At 42.2% G+C, this 16,558-nt stretch overlaps 1 protein-coding gene across 4 annotated transcripts in view; it reads right to left on the reverse strand.

The window, feature by feature from the left end:
* The window catches only part of LOC117467131 (neuropilin-2-like), a 105,985-nt gene that overhangs the window by 19,935 nt on the left and 69,492 nt on the right, over positions 1-16,558 (reverse strand). For all 4 annotated transcript variants that reach the window (XM_034110752.2, XM_034110750.2, XM_034110753.2 and 1 more), the window contains exons 12-13: positions 6,681-6,755; positions 5,673-5,837 (exon numbers count right to left, since the gene is read on the reverse strand). In XM_034110752.2, the coding sequence (XP_033966643.1) occupies positions 5,673-5,837; positions 6,681-6,755 (240 nt within the window). The remainder of the gene's footprint in view (positions 1-5,672; positions 5,838-6,680; positions 6,756-16,558) is intronic.

The raw sequence follows: 16,558 nt of genomic DNA on the forward strand, positions 1-16,558 counted from the left end.
TTGCAAGATCAGTGATCAAATGAATGACTTGAAATAAATGATGCAACTACTCTTTGTAGCTTTGGAATGTAAATATGAAGCCACATGTGTGTCCTATTTGCATTTTATTCATTTAATGGATTCCATTTGAATGAGTTTTATGATTTGTGACAGTGCTGCTGCACAAAGCAGAATCCCTCTCTGCTGGTGAAACAGAGCTGTCGTAACATCATGATGTAGTAATGCAGTGGGATGTGGTTACTTAGCGTTTAAAGACATGACTACCATCATTCTGTGGTGTGAGGCTCGGACCGCAAATGAGACTGCCATTTCATCATGGGTGCAACTGGCTATGGATACAAATGAATACACGCACGCACGCACGCACGCACACAACTGCCTTAAACAGCCCTAATCATTTTGAATACTGACACCTCGTTGTGTTTTTCTCCCTGTTGTTGCTAGTCAGCGCAGCCATCATACCAATACAGTATGTTACTGTATGTACACAATTTCACTGTAAGTAAACAACAGAACATCTAATTATGTTCCTAATCTATCTTCTGAGTTTAAAGAATTGTTGGGCACAGACATATTGTCATTATAATTATTTGTATTTGGTAATTCAGTTATGTTTCACTTTTTTCCTTGGTTTTAATTAAATAATAGTATTACCACATTTTTAACGTATTAATGTTGTACCACCTTGTACAATGGGCTCTGGCAATACTGTGTTTTTGACTTGGTTATGCCAATAAAGCTTATTGGAATATAATTCAATTGAGTAAAGGAGTGAGAGAGAGTGGAGAAAGAAAGGCAGTGCTCCAGTGTGCCCCCCCACCCCAAACAGGACCATAATCATTAGCTTGCTGCTGAGTTTGGCTTTTTGTCTAGTTTGTGTATTATGGCCGCAGAGAAAAGGCTTTGCTGGAGCTGCAAATAGTCTTTTATCGACGGGAAGACGCGGGGGGGGGACACAGCATGAGGAGCAAGAGAAAAAAAGAAAGACAAAGGCCAGCGAGGGGGGAGGAGGCAAACGGAGGAGGGAGAGGGACAGGGGCGAACCCGAGCGCAGCGAGCCAGCGAGCGAGCAGCGAGCCAGCGAGCCAGCGAGCGAGCGAGCGAGCGAGCGAGCGAGCGAGCGAGCGAGCGAGCCAGCGAGCCAGCCAGGAGCCAGCGAGCCAGCGAGCCAGCCAGCGAGCCAGCGAGCCAGCCAGCGAGCCAGCCAGCGAGCCAGCCAGCCAGCCAGCGAGCGAGCAGAGAGCCAGCGCAGCGAGCCAGCCAGCGAGCGAGCCAGCGCCAGCCAGCAGCCAGCCAGCCAGCCAGCAGCCAGCCAGAGCGCGCGCGCGCGCGCGCGCGCGAGCGAGCGAGCGAGAGAGCGAGCGAGCGAGCGAGCGAGCCAGGCAGCCAGCCAGCCAGCCAGCCAGCCAGCCAGCCACCATCCAGCAGCAGCCCTCCATCCAGCTATGCTGAGGCCAGCCAGGCCATCCATCCAGAGCGGCTCTCGCTCGTGCTCTCGCGCGCGCGCGCGCGCGCGCGAGCGAGCCGAAGCGAGCGATCCATGCAGCCATCCAGCCAGCCCGGCCATCTAATCTATCTATCTATCTATCTAGCTATCTAATCGATCTATCTATCTATCTATCTATAGCCATCCATCCATCTAGCTATCTATCTATCTATCTAGTCTATCTAATCTATCTACTATCTATCTATCTATCTATCTATCTATTCTCCCTCGGCTGAGACAGAAAAGAAAAACATTTGTCAGATATTTTGCGGCGCATCTCACTTAATGAATAATGGATCTGGGTTGAGGTAAACTCTGGTTTTCGTCACTCCAAGGCAATGAAATCGGGGACCTCAATACCGTTGCTCATTAGTACAGTTAGAGAAAGTTGCAGTGTTTTCTGTTTCTCTTCGTTTGATCTTGGCGAACGTACAAAGGAGGGAATTAATTAACAACTCTCCATGGGAGGATAGGCAGGGATGTAGAATTGGCTTTGAGGGAGGGTGTGTGCGTGCGTGCGTGCGTGCGTGCGTGTGTGTGTGTGTGTGTGTGTGAATGTGTGTGTTGCTGTCTGTTTGCATGAGGATTGCACTTTATTTCTAGGTAACGTTGTTTATGTTTGAAACTGCATTTGAGTTCATCTGTCAGTCAGTTTGTGAGTGTGTTTCTAAGAGTCTTTTGTGTGGGTATCATTTCATTGTTTTGCATTTATGTAGATATATGCAGCATTTATTTTGGTGTATTTTCTCAAAGTTAAATGTATGTGTGTGGTCCTTCTTCACAATGTCAACTCATGTTCTCACTTGAGTTAAAGGTGGGGTAGGTAAGTTTGAGAAACCGGCTCGAGATCGCTAGAATTTGAAAATACACAACCGGAGAAAATCTGCCACTTCCTTATAGAGCCCCTCCTCCAACACACACACGAACGCGCACATGACCAATGAGGGCACGAGATAAGTGTGTGCCCCGATGGAAGGCTGACAGGCAGGTAGGCCAAAGCACTTCAGATATTCATTGCTATCGGGATGTTAAGAGCATTCCATGGAATATAACAACAAGTGTATCTCGAGCCGGTTTCTGAAACTTACCTACCCCACCTTTAAGTGCACCCTAAAAAAAGCATGACTGGGCAAAAGCACGAGTTCTTCTAATACATACATAATACATGTATATGTCAGACTGATTCCTAACTGATTCCCCTAATTACCACAAAATAGAAAATGGGATCCAATTGAATTATCTACTTGATCTTAACTGCCGTCATGCTGCATTCCTTTTCAATGGTTATTCTGTCCAGTTTGTATAAATATGTAGGCTACAGAGTTTCAGTGACAACCTTTAACTGAGCCTTTTAAGGTTTCATATTTGTATTTAGTGTCTCTAATGTGACATGTTTCCATGCTTTAATGTTCAAAAAGCTCTTTATTTTTCTCATACTGCAGCACCTTTTTTCACCCTCTGTCTGAAACCAGAGCCCAGTCTGCTCTGATTGGTTAGCTGGCCGTTTCTGTTGTGATTGGTCAACCATTTTGAGATCTCCTGCCACTAGCCTATCACGTACAATGTGTTGGAGCGCTAGCCAATAGAAGTACGAGTGTTATATAGTTAAACCAAGGACAATAAAGGAGGCCTTTCAGGCAGGGGTTGGGGGGGGGGGGGGTGACATTTGTGATTGTTGCCTTTCAGACCATGTACCTGCACACAAACCTAGATTACACACTACAGGGAAGAGAGACCCACAAAACGCAAACATAGTGCCACTTTAAAGCAACTTCAGATAATCAGTAGTTAAAAACTCCTATTATAATATTGATTTTCATTCTCTTGTAAACTCTAAGTCCTATTTCCTTTCCTTATCAATAACTAAACCACTTGAGCTCCGCGCAGTGTGAAGTGTTTCTCTCGATGAACATCTCCACAGAGTAAAGAATTGCAGTCTTGCCCTATCCGAGATCAAAAGAATAACTTAAGAGCTCCGTTCAGTTCTGATTGTCTCTCTTTTAAAAACCCGAAAAAGGGCTTTCAATGACAAGGTTTGGGAATTTGATTTGCATACGGAGACAGCTTCCAGACAGGGTGCCGCGCTAATGTTGCTGTAGAACAAGACTTAATGTCATGTAACTGTCTGACAACAGAGACAGGGATGCTGCTATGTCAATTACACACACACAGGCACAGACACACACTCATTTCACACAGCAGTATGATGTGATGTAGAGCCTTGCCTTATGTCACGGCCCTGTCTGTTTATAAAAGAGCTGCTCAGTCAACCAGAAAGTGGATGACTTCAACAGATACAGAGAAAACCTTGGTGAATGGCAAGGTCGTGTGGGGGAAACTAACCCACACACCTCGAGTGTTTAATACGTGGGCAGTCCCACCTTGAGTGGTTTGTGTAAGAGTGTGTGTGTGGGGTGCCTCAGGGGGAGCTGAAGAGCTAAGGCAGCACTTCTGTCAAAGCCATCATCTGACTTATCAAACCGCTGTGGGCGGTGTGTGTGCCTTATGGGTGTGTAAGCGCAGAATGTGTGTGAGAGAGAGGCAGTAAAAGTATGTGTGATGGATAAAACAGCCTTGCTTATCCTCCTGCTGTCTTATTAGAGATGGACAGATGTGGAAAAAAGGCAAGTACCACTGAGGGAAATGGGGGAGAGGTCAGTGAGGAGAGGAAGATGTGATCACAGTGATGGAGTGAGAGGGGTGGAAGCGGAAAGGGACTTTATATACTGAAGTCGGAGATGAATAAGAGGGAGATGAATGATGGAGGAAGGATGGAAAGAAGGAAGCGTGGTAACAGGGATAATTGTAATGATGTGGAATTAAGATTCGAAATACATTTTTAGCAGCATAGTAAAGTTATTACAATATATTAAATGTACAAGCAAAGGAATATGGGATAAAATACAGAGATAAAGTAAAAAGAAGAGGTAAAACTCCAAGGATTATACGAAAGGGGTTCTGGATTAAAAGGGAAGCTGAAGAAGTAGAAATAAACTGATAAAATGGATAACAAAGTAACAAACTAGGTTCGGGAAAGTGAGACATTTTTGAAGAAACTCCAATTAAGTTGTACACACTCAGAGTGAAATCCTTGCATCAGTTAGTCAGTGTTCCTCCCAGCGCTGGATTCCACCACGGGACAACCACTCTGCTCTTAATTAGCTACAGTTATCTTTAAAACATCCCAACATGACGGTGCCTTTTCATTACTGTGTTTATAAAATGAGGAATGTCTGAAATGAAGAAAACCCAGAGAGACTGAATGTGCATTCTAATAAACACAAACCGTTTTCATAAAGTTATAATGTTTAATACGATAAGCTATTTGGGGTTCTCAGAGACTGACGACCTAAAAATAAATACTGTATGCAACTAGCCTAATTTACAAGTTCTAGAAAAACATAGTTGATTGGTGAATATGATTATACATTTGAATGAAGATTTTCATAACTATGTTTCCTTTTCTGTGAAATAGGCATGTGATCTATTTTTACATCCTTAAAGAAGTGAAATCAAGAACTGATAAGAACTGGAATTGATAAGCAGAACTACAATTGGAACCGAAATTGTTGAAATCAAAACTATACCCAACCCTAGTTCTAAAACTGTGGAGGTCTTAAAGGCAGAGAAATACTTTTGGTAGGTCAGAGAGATGGATCTAGTAGTTGTGTCTGATTGAGAAAACATGGCGAGTAATGTGATAAAATTATCATAATGATCAGAATAGGTGCATACTTGAAAGCATACAAAACTAATATTTAATACTTATATAGAGTGTTGTCGGTGACATATGCCAATACATTTTGATATCTTACTATTAAACCTTTAAAACGCTATATATTTCTGGTAATTTCTGTTATAAAAGTAATACTTCATGGGGAAATAGGTGTAATGCCCCTTAATGCGTGCATTTAACTGGCTAGCACAACAGAAACATGTCCATGCGTTTTTCATTATGTCATTTGGTTGTGATTGCTGGACACAGAAAAACATGTTTCCTGCATACATTCTCAACTCCCATGCTCCATTTTTTCCAAGATGGCACATTTTGGGAACGGTCATACTTGAAACTCTAGTAACACAGTGTGGAAATAACAACAAACTAAGAACGCTTCTATGTTATACTACCCAAAAGTGTCTTGTATAAAATGCAATTTCGTGTGATTGCCAACAAATCGGTACTCACTGTCTGATCCCAGCGCCAGATCCTGCCTGGATCCATGTGTGCCGTGTCCAGTGGAGCTGCTGCTGGCTGTGTGCAGGGACCAGCTCACACCTGACTGGGGATCAGCCGACCAGCCGCACAAGCTCTGCTCAAAGTCGCAAACTGCCGACAGGGACGGGGTGGTGGCTGCGGGGTGGACAGAGACACACACGATTTTGAATTAAGACATATTCCAGTGCATCTGCTTTGAACATCATTTACTTTTTGCAGTTTATTTTTCTCAGTTCCTTGTTGTCTACCCCCTCTCCATTTTGATAGTGCCTTGAGAGATTCCTATTGTGTTTGCATGTTTTGGCAATAGTGCTCATGCAATAGGACACCTCAATAGGCTGAACACAAACATTGGAGTACAAGAGAATGGCAGGGTTAGGGAACAGAAGAATCAGCTGAGAATATAAAACAAAGTGAACGTAGACAGAAAATGGATATGAAGAAAAGTAGTACAGTGAAGTGTGTGTAGTTTGGGAAACACATTGAAAATGACAAAAAAAGGAAAGAGAAAGTAGAGCATTGTAAAATACACTTGATGTTCCTGATGCTGTATTCAGTTAAAGTCACTGTTAGTTCTCACACAATGAACTAACAGAACTACATCTAGACCTTTACCCCATGCCCAAGAGTTGCTGACCTATAGCTGTGAAATGATATTACCATGTGTGTGTGTGTTTGCGTATGAGAAAGTAAGATCCTCGCTGTGAGAGCTTATTTTCACTCAAACAGAGCCTCCTGTGGGACTCTTGAATCCAACCGACTTCAAAGCCCGGAGGCCGTATGGTGCATGATGACATCAGGAGTCTGACCTTAAGAGCGTAAGTGTGTGTGCAAGTGTGTGTGGACGAGAGACAGAGACAGAATGAATGCATGTAAGCTTGCAATTCATCTGCATGACGAGTGAGTGTGGAGAAGCTGTGCTGGAGAGTGCTTGAATTAAGTGTGAGTGTGTGCGTGTGTGTGTGTGTGCGTGTTTACCTGATCTCATTGCCGCAGTGGTCTGTTCCACTCTGGGCAGGGTGGGGGTCACAGTGTCAGGTATAGTGGTGGTTTCTGTCAAAAGGGGAAAAAGGTTCAAACTGAATAAATTAAATTAAACAGAACGAGATGACATTGCAGAAAATATTTACAAAGGTTGGGTGGGCTTTTTCTATGGTCGCCAGGTTTTTATGTTTTGACATTGTTATAGAGGGCTTTGCAGTGGCCCTCTATAACAAGTTTCTATTTCCACAACAGCACCAGCTATCAGCTTCATGAGCTAACAGCATGTTAGCTAACAACAACTAGCTAACAACCATACACTGTATATAGTTATTGTAAATTGTAATCCCTGTAATGATGCTGTAAGATGTCCTTTTTGTTGTTCTGTTTATGTTTTTATGTTTCATGTGGAACCTACTTGAGCAGGTCTCCCTTGAAAAAGAGATCAATGATCTCAATGGGATACACCTGGGTAAATAAAGGTTTGAAATTAAATTAAATATAACAATTGGACATACTCAACATGACATCACATAGTGGTTTGTGGAGTACTGGTTGGAAGCCTTGAGTTTTGGCATTTTGACATCGTCAACTACTATTTTTTAACACAAGAGAGTAGAGCTAAGTACAACCAAATGCTAAACAAGAAATGTTTTGGTCAATAAAATGTTTATACTAACTTTTACATAGATGGAAAAAATATTGTAAAAGGCTTAAAAACTAGCGATTAAGACCATAAACTCATGAGTGAAATATTTACTTCAGTCATTTTCTCATAGACTTCTATACAATCTGACTTATTTTGGTTCCAATGAAGTTGCCCTCTGCTGGCCATTAGAAAGAATGCAGGCTCAATGCACTCCTGCATGTGCTTTGATCTTCAGACCTGGAGGTTGCTGCTTGTCAAGCTAGCTAGCATGCTGGCTAATCGGACAGGTCAGGTGCCAAAACCACCAAGTAACACTCACACTGGCACGTAAGTTGGGACAATGAAGGATGTTCAATAACCAAATTCAAGCTCTAAACATTCACAATTTGTTCTACAGCTGTTTCACCGCACTGGGAAAAAAGGTATGATTCCACCAGTTAGTGCAGCAGCAAGGCAAAACCAGATTATGATTGTATACAGTAACTAATGATGTTTGTACACACTTCACCGTTGACTTCTAGGACTGTGCATTAAGGGTGAAGTCTGTCGTGATCCAGAGTGAGCTGGCATCAGCTTAGGACTGTTTCATACCGCTTTACCCACTGCAGCTTGGCACACACACACGCCCACAACGCTATGATGATAGATGCTGCACTAGAACTGACCTTGGTGCACAGCAGCATGCGACCAGTGTATGATAGATCACACACACACACACACACACACACACACACACACACACACACACACACACACACACACACACACACACACACACACACACACACACACACACACACACACACACACACACACACACACACACACACACACACACACACACACACACACACACACACACACACACGTCAGCAGTGGGGTATGTCGGTCTAACCTCAGGACCTTCTGGTCTTAATAAGCAGTTTTCTACCGTTGGTCCCTTAAACAGCCCTGAATGCTTCACCAGCTCTCACACACACACACACACACACACACACACACACACACACACACACACACACACACACACACACACACACACACACACACACACACACACACACACACACACACACACACACACACACACACACACACACACACACACACACACACACACACACACACACACACACACACACACACACACACACACACATTGAAGTAAGTCTATATGTTGACGTAAGGGAACAGAAAATTGTCTGGCTCGTGTGGCGCAAGGCTCCACGCTGCAAACCTCTTGCCAAATTATTCTTGGAAATTAGTTATTTCTCTCTCTTATTTTCTCCCATTTGTTTCACGTTCTGTCTTTCATTTCTCTTTCCTCCCTACATCTGTCATTCGGTGCTGTAAATCCCCTCCCTCTGCCTCTCTCCTCTCTCTCATTTGTCACAATAAATATGACCAGTTTCAGTCCTGCTTTGAAAAGCCACCATCAGCACCGCAAAAAGCTCTTTCCACACACACACACACACACACACACACACACACACACACACACACACACACACACACACACACACACACACACACACACACACACACACACACACACACACACACACACAACACACACACACACACACACACACACACACACACACACACACCACACACACACACACACACACACACACACACACACACACACACACACACACACACACACACACACACACACACACACACACACTCTTTCACATACACACGCAAAGTCAATCTCACTTTTTGTGAAACCCTATCTACTGTTGTTTCTGTTTTACCGCAACCGCAATTTTGTTCCCCATAACTCTTACTCTCTGTCAGCTCTCCCTGAGGCATATTTTGATTTCCAGTCATCCTTTTTTTCTTTTGTCTGCCCGCAGATCCTTCTATCATTTTTTGTTAGGACTGCATCTCTTTCTTCTTGCTTTTTTTTCTGCGATCCCTCAACCTTTCAGCGCTTCCCTTCTGTGCTGTAACTCTGTCTGGTGTTATTTTATGTCTGCTATAACCGCCAACTGAGTACATTTGGGACGTTGATTTACTGCTTGTTTGGTTGTTCTAGATGTTTCCATGACTCACTTGGTGATATCTATGGGTATCTGCATGTATCTTGTTTAGCGTGAACTCTTACCCTTTGCTAGCCTTTGCTAATAGCTCTGAGTTCTAGTGTGTATTGTGTATGTGCATAACTTAATGCGGTTGTTGACACAGTCTGCTCACAGTGAAAGTATGCGGCATTATAATGTAAGCCCAAACAGAGTGGCCTCATATCAACACACACACACACACACACACACACACACACACACACACACACACACACACACACACACACACACACACACACACACACACACACACACACACACACACACACACACACACACACACACACACACACACACACACACACACACACACACACACACACACACACACACACACACACACACACACACAGAATTAGATATCAACATTGGATAAGTAGCTCCCAGCTGCTGACATTAAGCTGTTTTAATTTGGTGCCCTTTACCACTGTAATTAGCCCCCCCATATGGAAGGAAGAGAGAGGAAGGAATGGAGATGAGGAGGAGAGACGAACAGAGAGAGAGAAGGACATGGAGAAGGGAACAGAACCCTTTCAACCTCTCACCACCTTTTCCCTAATTAGTGACCACACACAGCTCCTGTCAGCCTCCCGTTTCTAACTCTATCCCCTCTCCACCCGTCTAATCCAATGTTGCTCTCAGTCTGTCGTCTCCTGTCCTGTTATTTCTCCCTCTCCTCTTCCTCTTCCTACCCCCTCTCATTTCTATCCATCATGGCTCTCTCAGTCGCTACTGTAAAGGTCATCGTATAAATTACTTTATAATTAAACTCTTTTTAAATGTGCTACTGTAGTTTTTTATGGAATGAACTTTTCAACTTTCTTTTTAATGTAATGAACTATATGTGACTATGGGTGCTTTCAGAAGCCATAGTCCGTTTGGCTACTTTGGTCCTTTTTTTCGATTAGTGCTGTTTACATTTCACAGTACTAAAATAAAAACTCTAATATTTTCTTATTGGCCAGAAATGTGTTTGTGTACAATGTAATCAAAAAGCGCTGAGAAAACACTAACTTGATCATATTGGCAGTGATCCTGCTTTGATGCTCCCACAAAACACATTTGGAGAGCGTTCAGAACGTACGCCTCCAGTAAAGGCTCCGGGTTCTCAACAATATGTTGATCCACAATTTCTAAATAGGACATGCTGTGATCAGAGAACATTGTTATGGTTGACTTCCAGCAATTACATTGGATTATGTTCTCACTGAAATCACACTTGGGGTGGTCGTTTTAGGCCACACCGGATTACGCTTGCTTTCACGACTACAGTTGATTTAAAACAGAATACATCTCTGTTTGTGAAAAGGCCAACACTGAAATATGCAAGGGCCAGAGTGTGTGTATACGTCACTTGTATGACAAAACAGTCATCCGTGTTTTAAACACAAGGATTCAAGGAAACACCAATCTTTACATCAGTTTGCAGATGGGTCATCCTAAACACAGCTGAATGACAGCGACCCATCTCTTTCTCTGCACACACCTCAAACTGAGAAACAGTAGGTGTTCTGTTAACCAGATGCACACAGAGACACACACACTGTTATTATTGTGAAGCTGCTGACTGAGCAGGGCGAGGCGGAAACAGAGAGACGAAAACTGTTCAATTATGGAAAGAGCTCTGGGTATAAATCTACCTCTGTCAGCCTAAATAATGACTACTGACACAGTGTGGGGTTATGGTGTGTGTGTGGAAGAGAGAATGTTGTTCCTGCTCAAATTATTGGTGACATAGTGCATGTGTGTGTGGTAAGGGGTTTCCTTTACTTAATGACTATGTGATTGACTGTTTTTTTCTAATAGGAAACTCCACCTTTAGGTAATGAATACGAGCTATCATTGGATAACATATCTACCGTAGGTGTATAATCACTCAAACCAATTGTGATCTGAATACGGGAATCTATCAAGACCTTATGATATACAAAAAGTGACACATTGGTAAAGAGTAGATAATTCATTCTTATTGATAGGAAACTAGGAAAAGCCAAAATTGAGTCATGGAGTACTAAAAATAAGACTGGTAAATGTTATGGTTTGAAATGGAATGAGATGTGATGGTGGAAAACAGAATGCTTTTGGATGAAAGTAATCGCCAGTCATCTGAATGGCAAATCATACAACTGTACTTAAAAAACCAAAAGTGCAGTTTCAATTTATACGTAGCTTTAAAGTGCGAGCCTAATTATGGCTCCCTCTTCAGTATATGAGTGGGTGGGAAAATGAGTTCTTTACAGCAGGAAACTCTATTGAGACTAACTGCCTAATTAGCCCATTGTACAGCGAGCTACCAATAATATCTGGTTAAACGTTAAGTGCTGCACTGGACCACAAGTTCTGACGATTGGTAGACGTGGAGAGAGAATAACCTTCTGTAACCTAGTATTGGTGATATTACACCAAACACATGACTGTAGTTAAATCACCACCATAATAGCTTAGAGTGTGGCTAAAAAAAGAGCCGAGCCATGAGCTACACGGTTGTGCCACTAAAAGCACAAAAGCTCTTTATGTGAGGAAAGTACAGACAGAATTGCTCATTAGTCCATTGTGCACAAGGTATGTGACTGCAATTGTAGCCTTAAGTGTGAAGCTAAGTACGACAACAACTGAGATGATAAAAAAGGCTGCCGGCAATGAATGGCAAACTACATCAGTGAGCAGTAGTCAGCTACAAAGGAAATGAGTTTAAGTGTGGCAGAAGCCATTAAGCTAAGTATGCCATTAACTGCTCTGAAGAAAAGAAAGACAGCTTTCTTGTTCACCAAGCAGTAATATGTTCACAAGGAGATGGTTTCCAAGGCTCAATAAGTACTTTTCGGCCAGGTAGATTGACAGACTTTATGTACATTTTGGGTAATGGTTGTAACTAGTGCTGCGTACCTGGACTCACATTCAGGTTCAGGTCCGGACTCAAGTCCAGAGGTTCAGGTTCAGGTCCGGACTTATAAGTCCGGACCTGAACCCATGGCTTGTGTCAAGTTGTGTGAGTAACTAAAGTGAACTTATTGTGAGCTAATTATCAATTGAAAATTAACTCATAATCAACTCAAATTCAAACTCATCAGGTTTATTGTGCTCCCTTCCAACTTGTGTCTACATTTCTCTACAAAGTACAAATGTGCCACTTAGTCTACAAATGACTTATGACAGCAACTACAGTGAACTACTACAAAGTTCAAACATTTATTTCATTTACCAAACTAAAGTAACCAAACAGTCCCTGAGCTGACTGAGCCTAAATCCCTAAAACGTTGCTGAAAGGTAGAGTGTAGAGTAGACTATACGCATCACACTGTTACACACCTAATATACAGTATAGGCTACACTCTAGTGACTGTACAGTCAGAATGTACTGTACTGTCTGTGCACCATGTATTTTCTACAACTCTACAATACATACTGTTAGAAATTAAAATCAATGTTGATATGGCATAATTTTGAATTAAAAACACTAATTTAAATCACTTTTATTCTGAAAAAACCGAAAGTTCACACTATTAACTTAAAACTTTTATTCTGAAAATTCTTCACTTCCGGTTAGCATTAGCATGTGGCGAAATTCTACGTTTTCAAACCGTAAATCGAAGGTGAAATGACATGTGATGTTGTACACTGAGCACACTGGGATTAGCACTCATTTATTGACGCTGAATAACGTTTATCAGGGAATGTTTAAATAACCACAGACACCAGAATATACGTAAGTGCTAGTTTTTTTGCGAGTCCAAGTACCGGTTCCTGACGTTCCGGTTTTAACCGGACTTGAACCGAAACTTTTTACAAGTCCAGTACCGGTTCGGCGTACCGGTACGCAGCACTAGTTGTAACACTTACAAATCTTTTGTATCAGGAACATTTCAGATATATCATCTCATTTTCAAGGGGGACCCAGTAAAATGGCAATTGTATCCCTTTTGTATTATACACACAGAAGCTAACCAACATCAGAACAAGCTGAAACATAAATGGTTATTCTGTGTACTGTTTGTGAGTGAATGCTCGCCACAATAGGTGTGAATTTTGAATTAGAATGTCAACAAAATTGTATAAGAATCTAACAACATAATCTATTGTTGCATTACCACTATAGGATGTCAAGACTTGATTCAAATCACTTAAGGCAATTCTAATTTGGTTTCCTATTGACAAAAGTTATGGATATTACATTTTTTCCTATTTCCGCCTGTATTTATAGGGTGCTAACCGTAGTTACATCTAAATTGAGAAACGTACCTGATACTGAAAGCATCACAAATCGAGCTTTACCATGCAGTGGAATTTGGACATTGGACCCAACAGTTGATTTATAGATGGACAATTGGATGCATAAATAGTCAGATAGAAATAGAGAAGAAAATGCATCAGTTTCTGGGAAATTCTGCAAAACGGTGGCGAGCCAAACCCTTATTATTTATATTGGAAGAACACAAGCATTTCTGCATACACAGGCACTTATAAACACATATGCACCCACAATGAACCAATGCCCAATCCGAAGTGTTTCCATGTGTTTTTATCTAAAAAATGAATAGAGGGAAGTCATCCACTTAACTGTCCTCCTAAAGTGAACAAAGCATGATTGTATGCTGTATGGTCCTTGGGTTAGAACAATCATGTGTTTGGGAACTGTACAAAAGTTGATAGGTGGTTTGGCTCTGGAGTTATGAAACTGCTGTGGGAGAACTTTAGCTTTCAAAGATAGCACTGGTGACAGGTTTAAAAGGCTGTGGTAGATGAGGGATAACATGAAAGAAAGAAGGGCCTGTAGAAACTACGTGAGCAAAATGAGGGCAAAGAAGAGAGGGAAACAAATCCATGGGGGTAATGAGGTCAGGGGAGAAGGGAGGATGAAGACGTAAAAGAAAAGGAGTGTAGGTGTGCATCTGTGTGTGGTGGTGGGGTTGTTACAGGAGCCTTGGCAGGAGACAGGAATTATTACATTCTTCTAATGGGGAGGGAGTCAAAGGGGCGAAAACGGAGTTGGTACTGCTAACCATTGATTGCCCTTTTAATAGTATTAGAGATACCTATTACTAGTATAAACAGTATGTCTTAATAAACAATACATAACTAAATGCCTATATTTAATAGTATACTTCTTTGCAGAAAGACATGACATGCAAAGGAGGACCAAAGGAGAGAGAAGAGTAAGTAAGGACACATCCCACCAATCCCATCAAAAGAATCTGGACCGGAGCCACGGCTCACATGTGAAACCTATCAGCAATGTTGTACAAGGGAAACACACACAGACACACACTCTTGGCTAAACCTGAAGGATTGGCAGGAAAACTGGAACAGCGGAACACCTAGAGAATGTTCTAGATAGAACAAGAACTCTAAACAACATTACCTCCTGGGTGCCACTATGGCGATGGACATGTGGATGTTTGTGTGAGTGTGTGTGTTTTCGATTCAACACTATTAGCATCTGAAATGGTGACGCAGGGAAGTTTCTTGGTTATATTATAACCTCAGTATTATTTAACAAGAAACCGCTATAGGATTTGTCACATACAACCATCTCTTTTTTTTTAGGTATCTCTCCAAGTTATCCAGATCGTCACATTTGCAACACTTTGCTATAACTGGCCCAACTTAACAAGGCATGGGATAGGATTGCACCAGCTGTATCGTAACAGCCCATTGGGCTAGCCATGTTAAGTGGATGGCTCATCTTCAATTCCTTACTCGGGCCACCTCTTTTTGGACTTGTGGATTGAGTCTTGACTTGAGGAAGCTTCATTTCTGTCAGGATATGTTTGGTAGTGTTTAAGGTTTTGAGACAAGTGAGGATTCATGATCTAAAGAGCAGCAGCAGAATGAAGACAAAGCTGTTGGAGACAGCGGACACAAAGCCGCCTTTCTCTCGCTGTATTTCACAGTCTCTCTGTTACAAGTTACAAGTCGGGGGTTACAAGTCCTAAATTACGTGTTGCCTCCAAAGCTAGCGTGAATGATCAGAATGAGTTTTGCAATAATATTCTGGCTTTCGTTTCTGTTTTGGGTTTGCCACAAATAATGAGATGCTAAACTGCATTATTGTGTGCCCTGTAAGAACCCTGTATCCGTGATTTGGGATTTCTTCATTGTAATTGGGTGCTGAGATTGCCCGTGTGGGGAAATTGTTTTACAGCCCGGAAGCGAGGTCAATGCACTTCATTTTAAATACAAAACAATACAGGGGCAATACCGTAATGGAAAAGCAATTTGTGAGTTTGTAAAGCTGATGTTTAGAGGATACAAGGTTTGTGATTGGCATGGTATCAGATTGGCTTTGTCTCTACTGAACAATGCATAATCTAGAATGTTAAGCATGCTGCCTTCACACACATACAGTCCATAATACTTCTGATGTATGATATACAATGTATAGCAGTAGACTGGCAATATGGATGGTTAAATACGGGAGTAATTCATATGATCTCAAATGGTTTTAATGGGCGCAGATTTGTTATTTATGTCAGGGTACAGAGGCCTGAAAATAACTACTGAATAATGGAAAGGCCACTGGTCGCTGCATCCACTGTGGGCTGGTCTGTGTGTGTGTGTGTGTGTGTGTGTGTGTGTGTGTGTGTGTGTGTGTGTGTGTGTGTGTGTGTGTGTGTGTGTGTGTGTGTGTGTGTGTGTGTTAGTGTGTCAGTGAACATGTGATTTCCCTACACTGCGATGTCTCCTTTTCTTTCTTTATCGATTCATTCATTCCTTTACTTCCTGAGCAGCACTGGGACATGCTGGGTTGTTAAAACTACTTCCATCCTGTTTTTTCGAGCGAGGAGGCTTAATGAGCTATTGTGCTAATTTTCAAGTTCCTATTTGGATTCTTTGCCTCTACCGTGACATGTTTACACATGTTCAGAAAGGTCTTTATTCTTCTCATACTGCCTGTGCTGCAGCACCTCTTTTCACCCTCTGTCTGAAACCAGAGCCCAGTCTGCTCTGATTGGTTAGCTGGCTGGCTCGGTTGTGATTCACTTAGAGATGTCCCGTCCCCTAGCTTATCAAAGTTGATGTGTTGGAGCATTAGCCAATAAGGCACGAGTGTTACGTAATGGCGTCATTATGTTACGGAAGTTAACAAAGGTATCCAATTTCAGACATTGGGAGGGAACCTTTGGATTTTAGCC

Source organism: Pseudochaenichthys georgianus, chromosome 21 (assembly GCF_902827115.2).
Source record: "Pseudochaenichthys georgianus chromosome 21, fPseGeo1.2, whole genome shotgun sequence".
In the NCBI taxonomy this organism is placed as follows: domain Eukaryota; kingdom Metazoa; phylum Chordata; class Actinopteri; order Perciformes; family Channichthyidae; genus Pseudochaenichthys; species Pseudochaenichthys georgianus.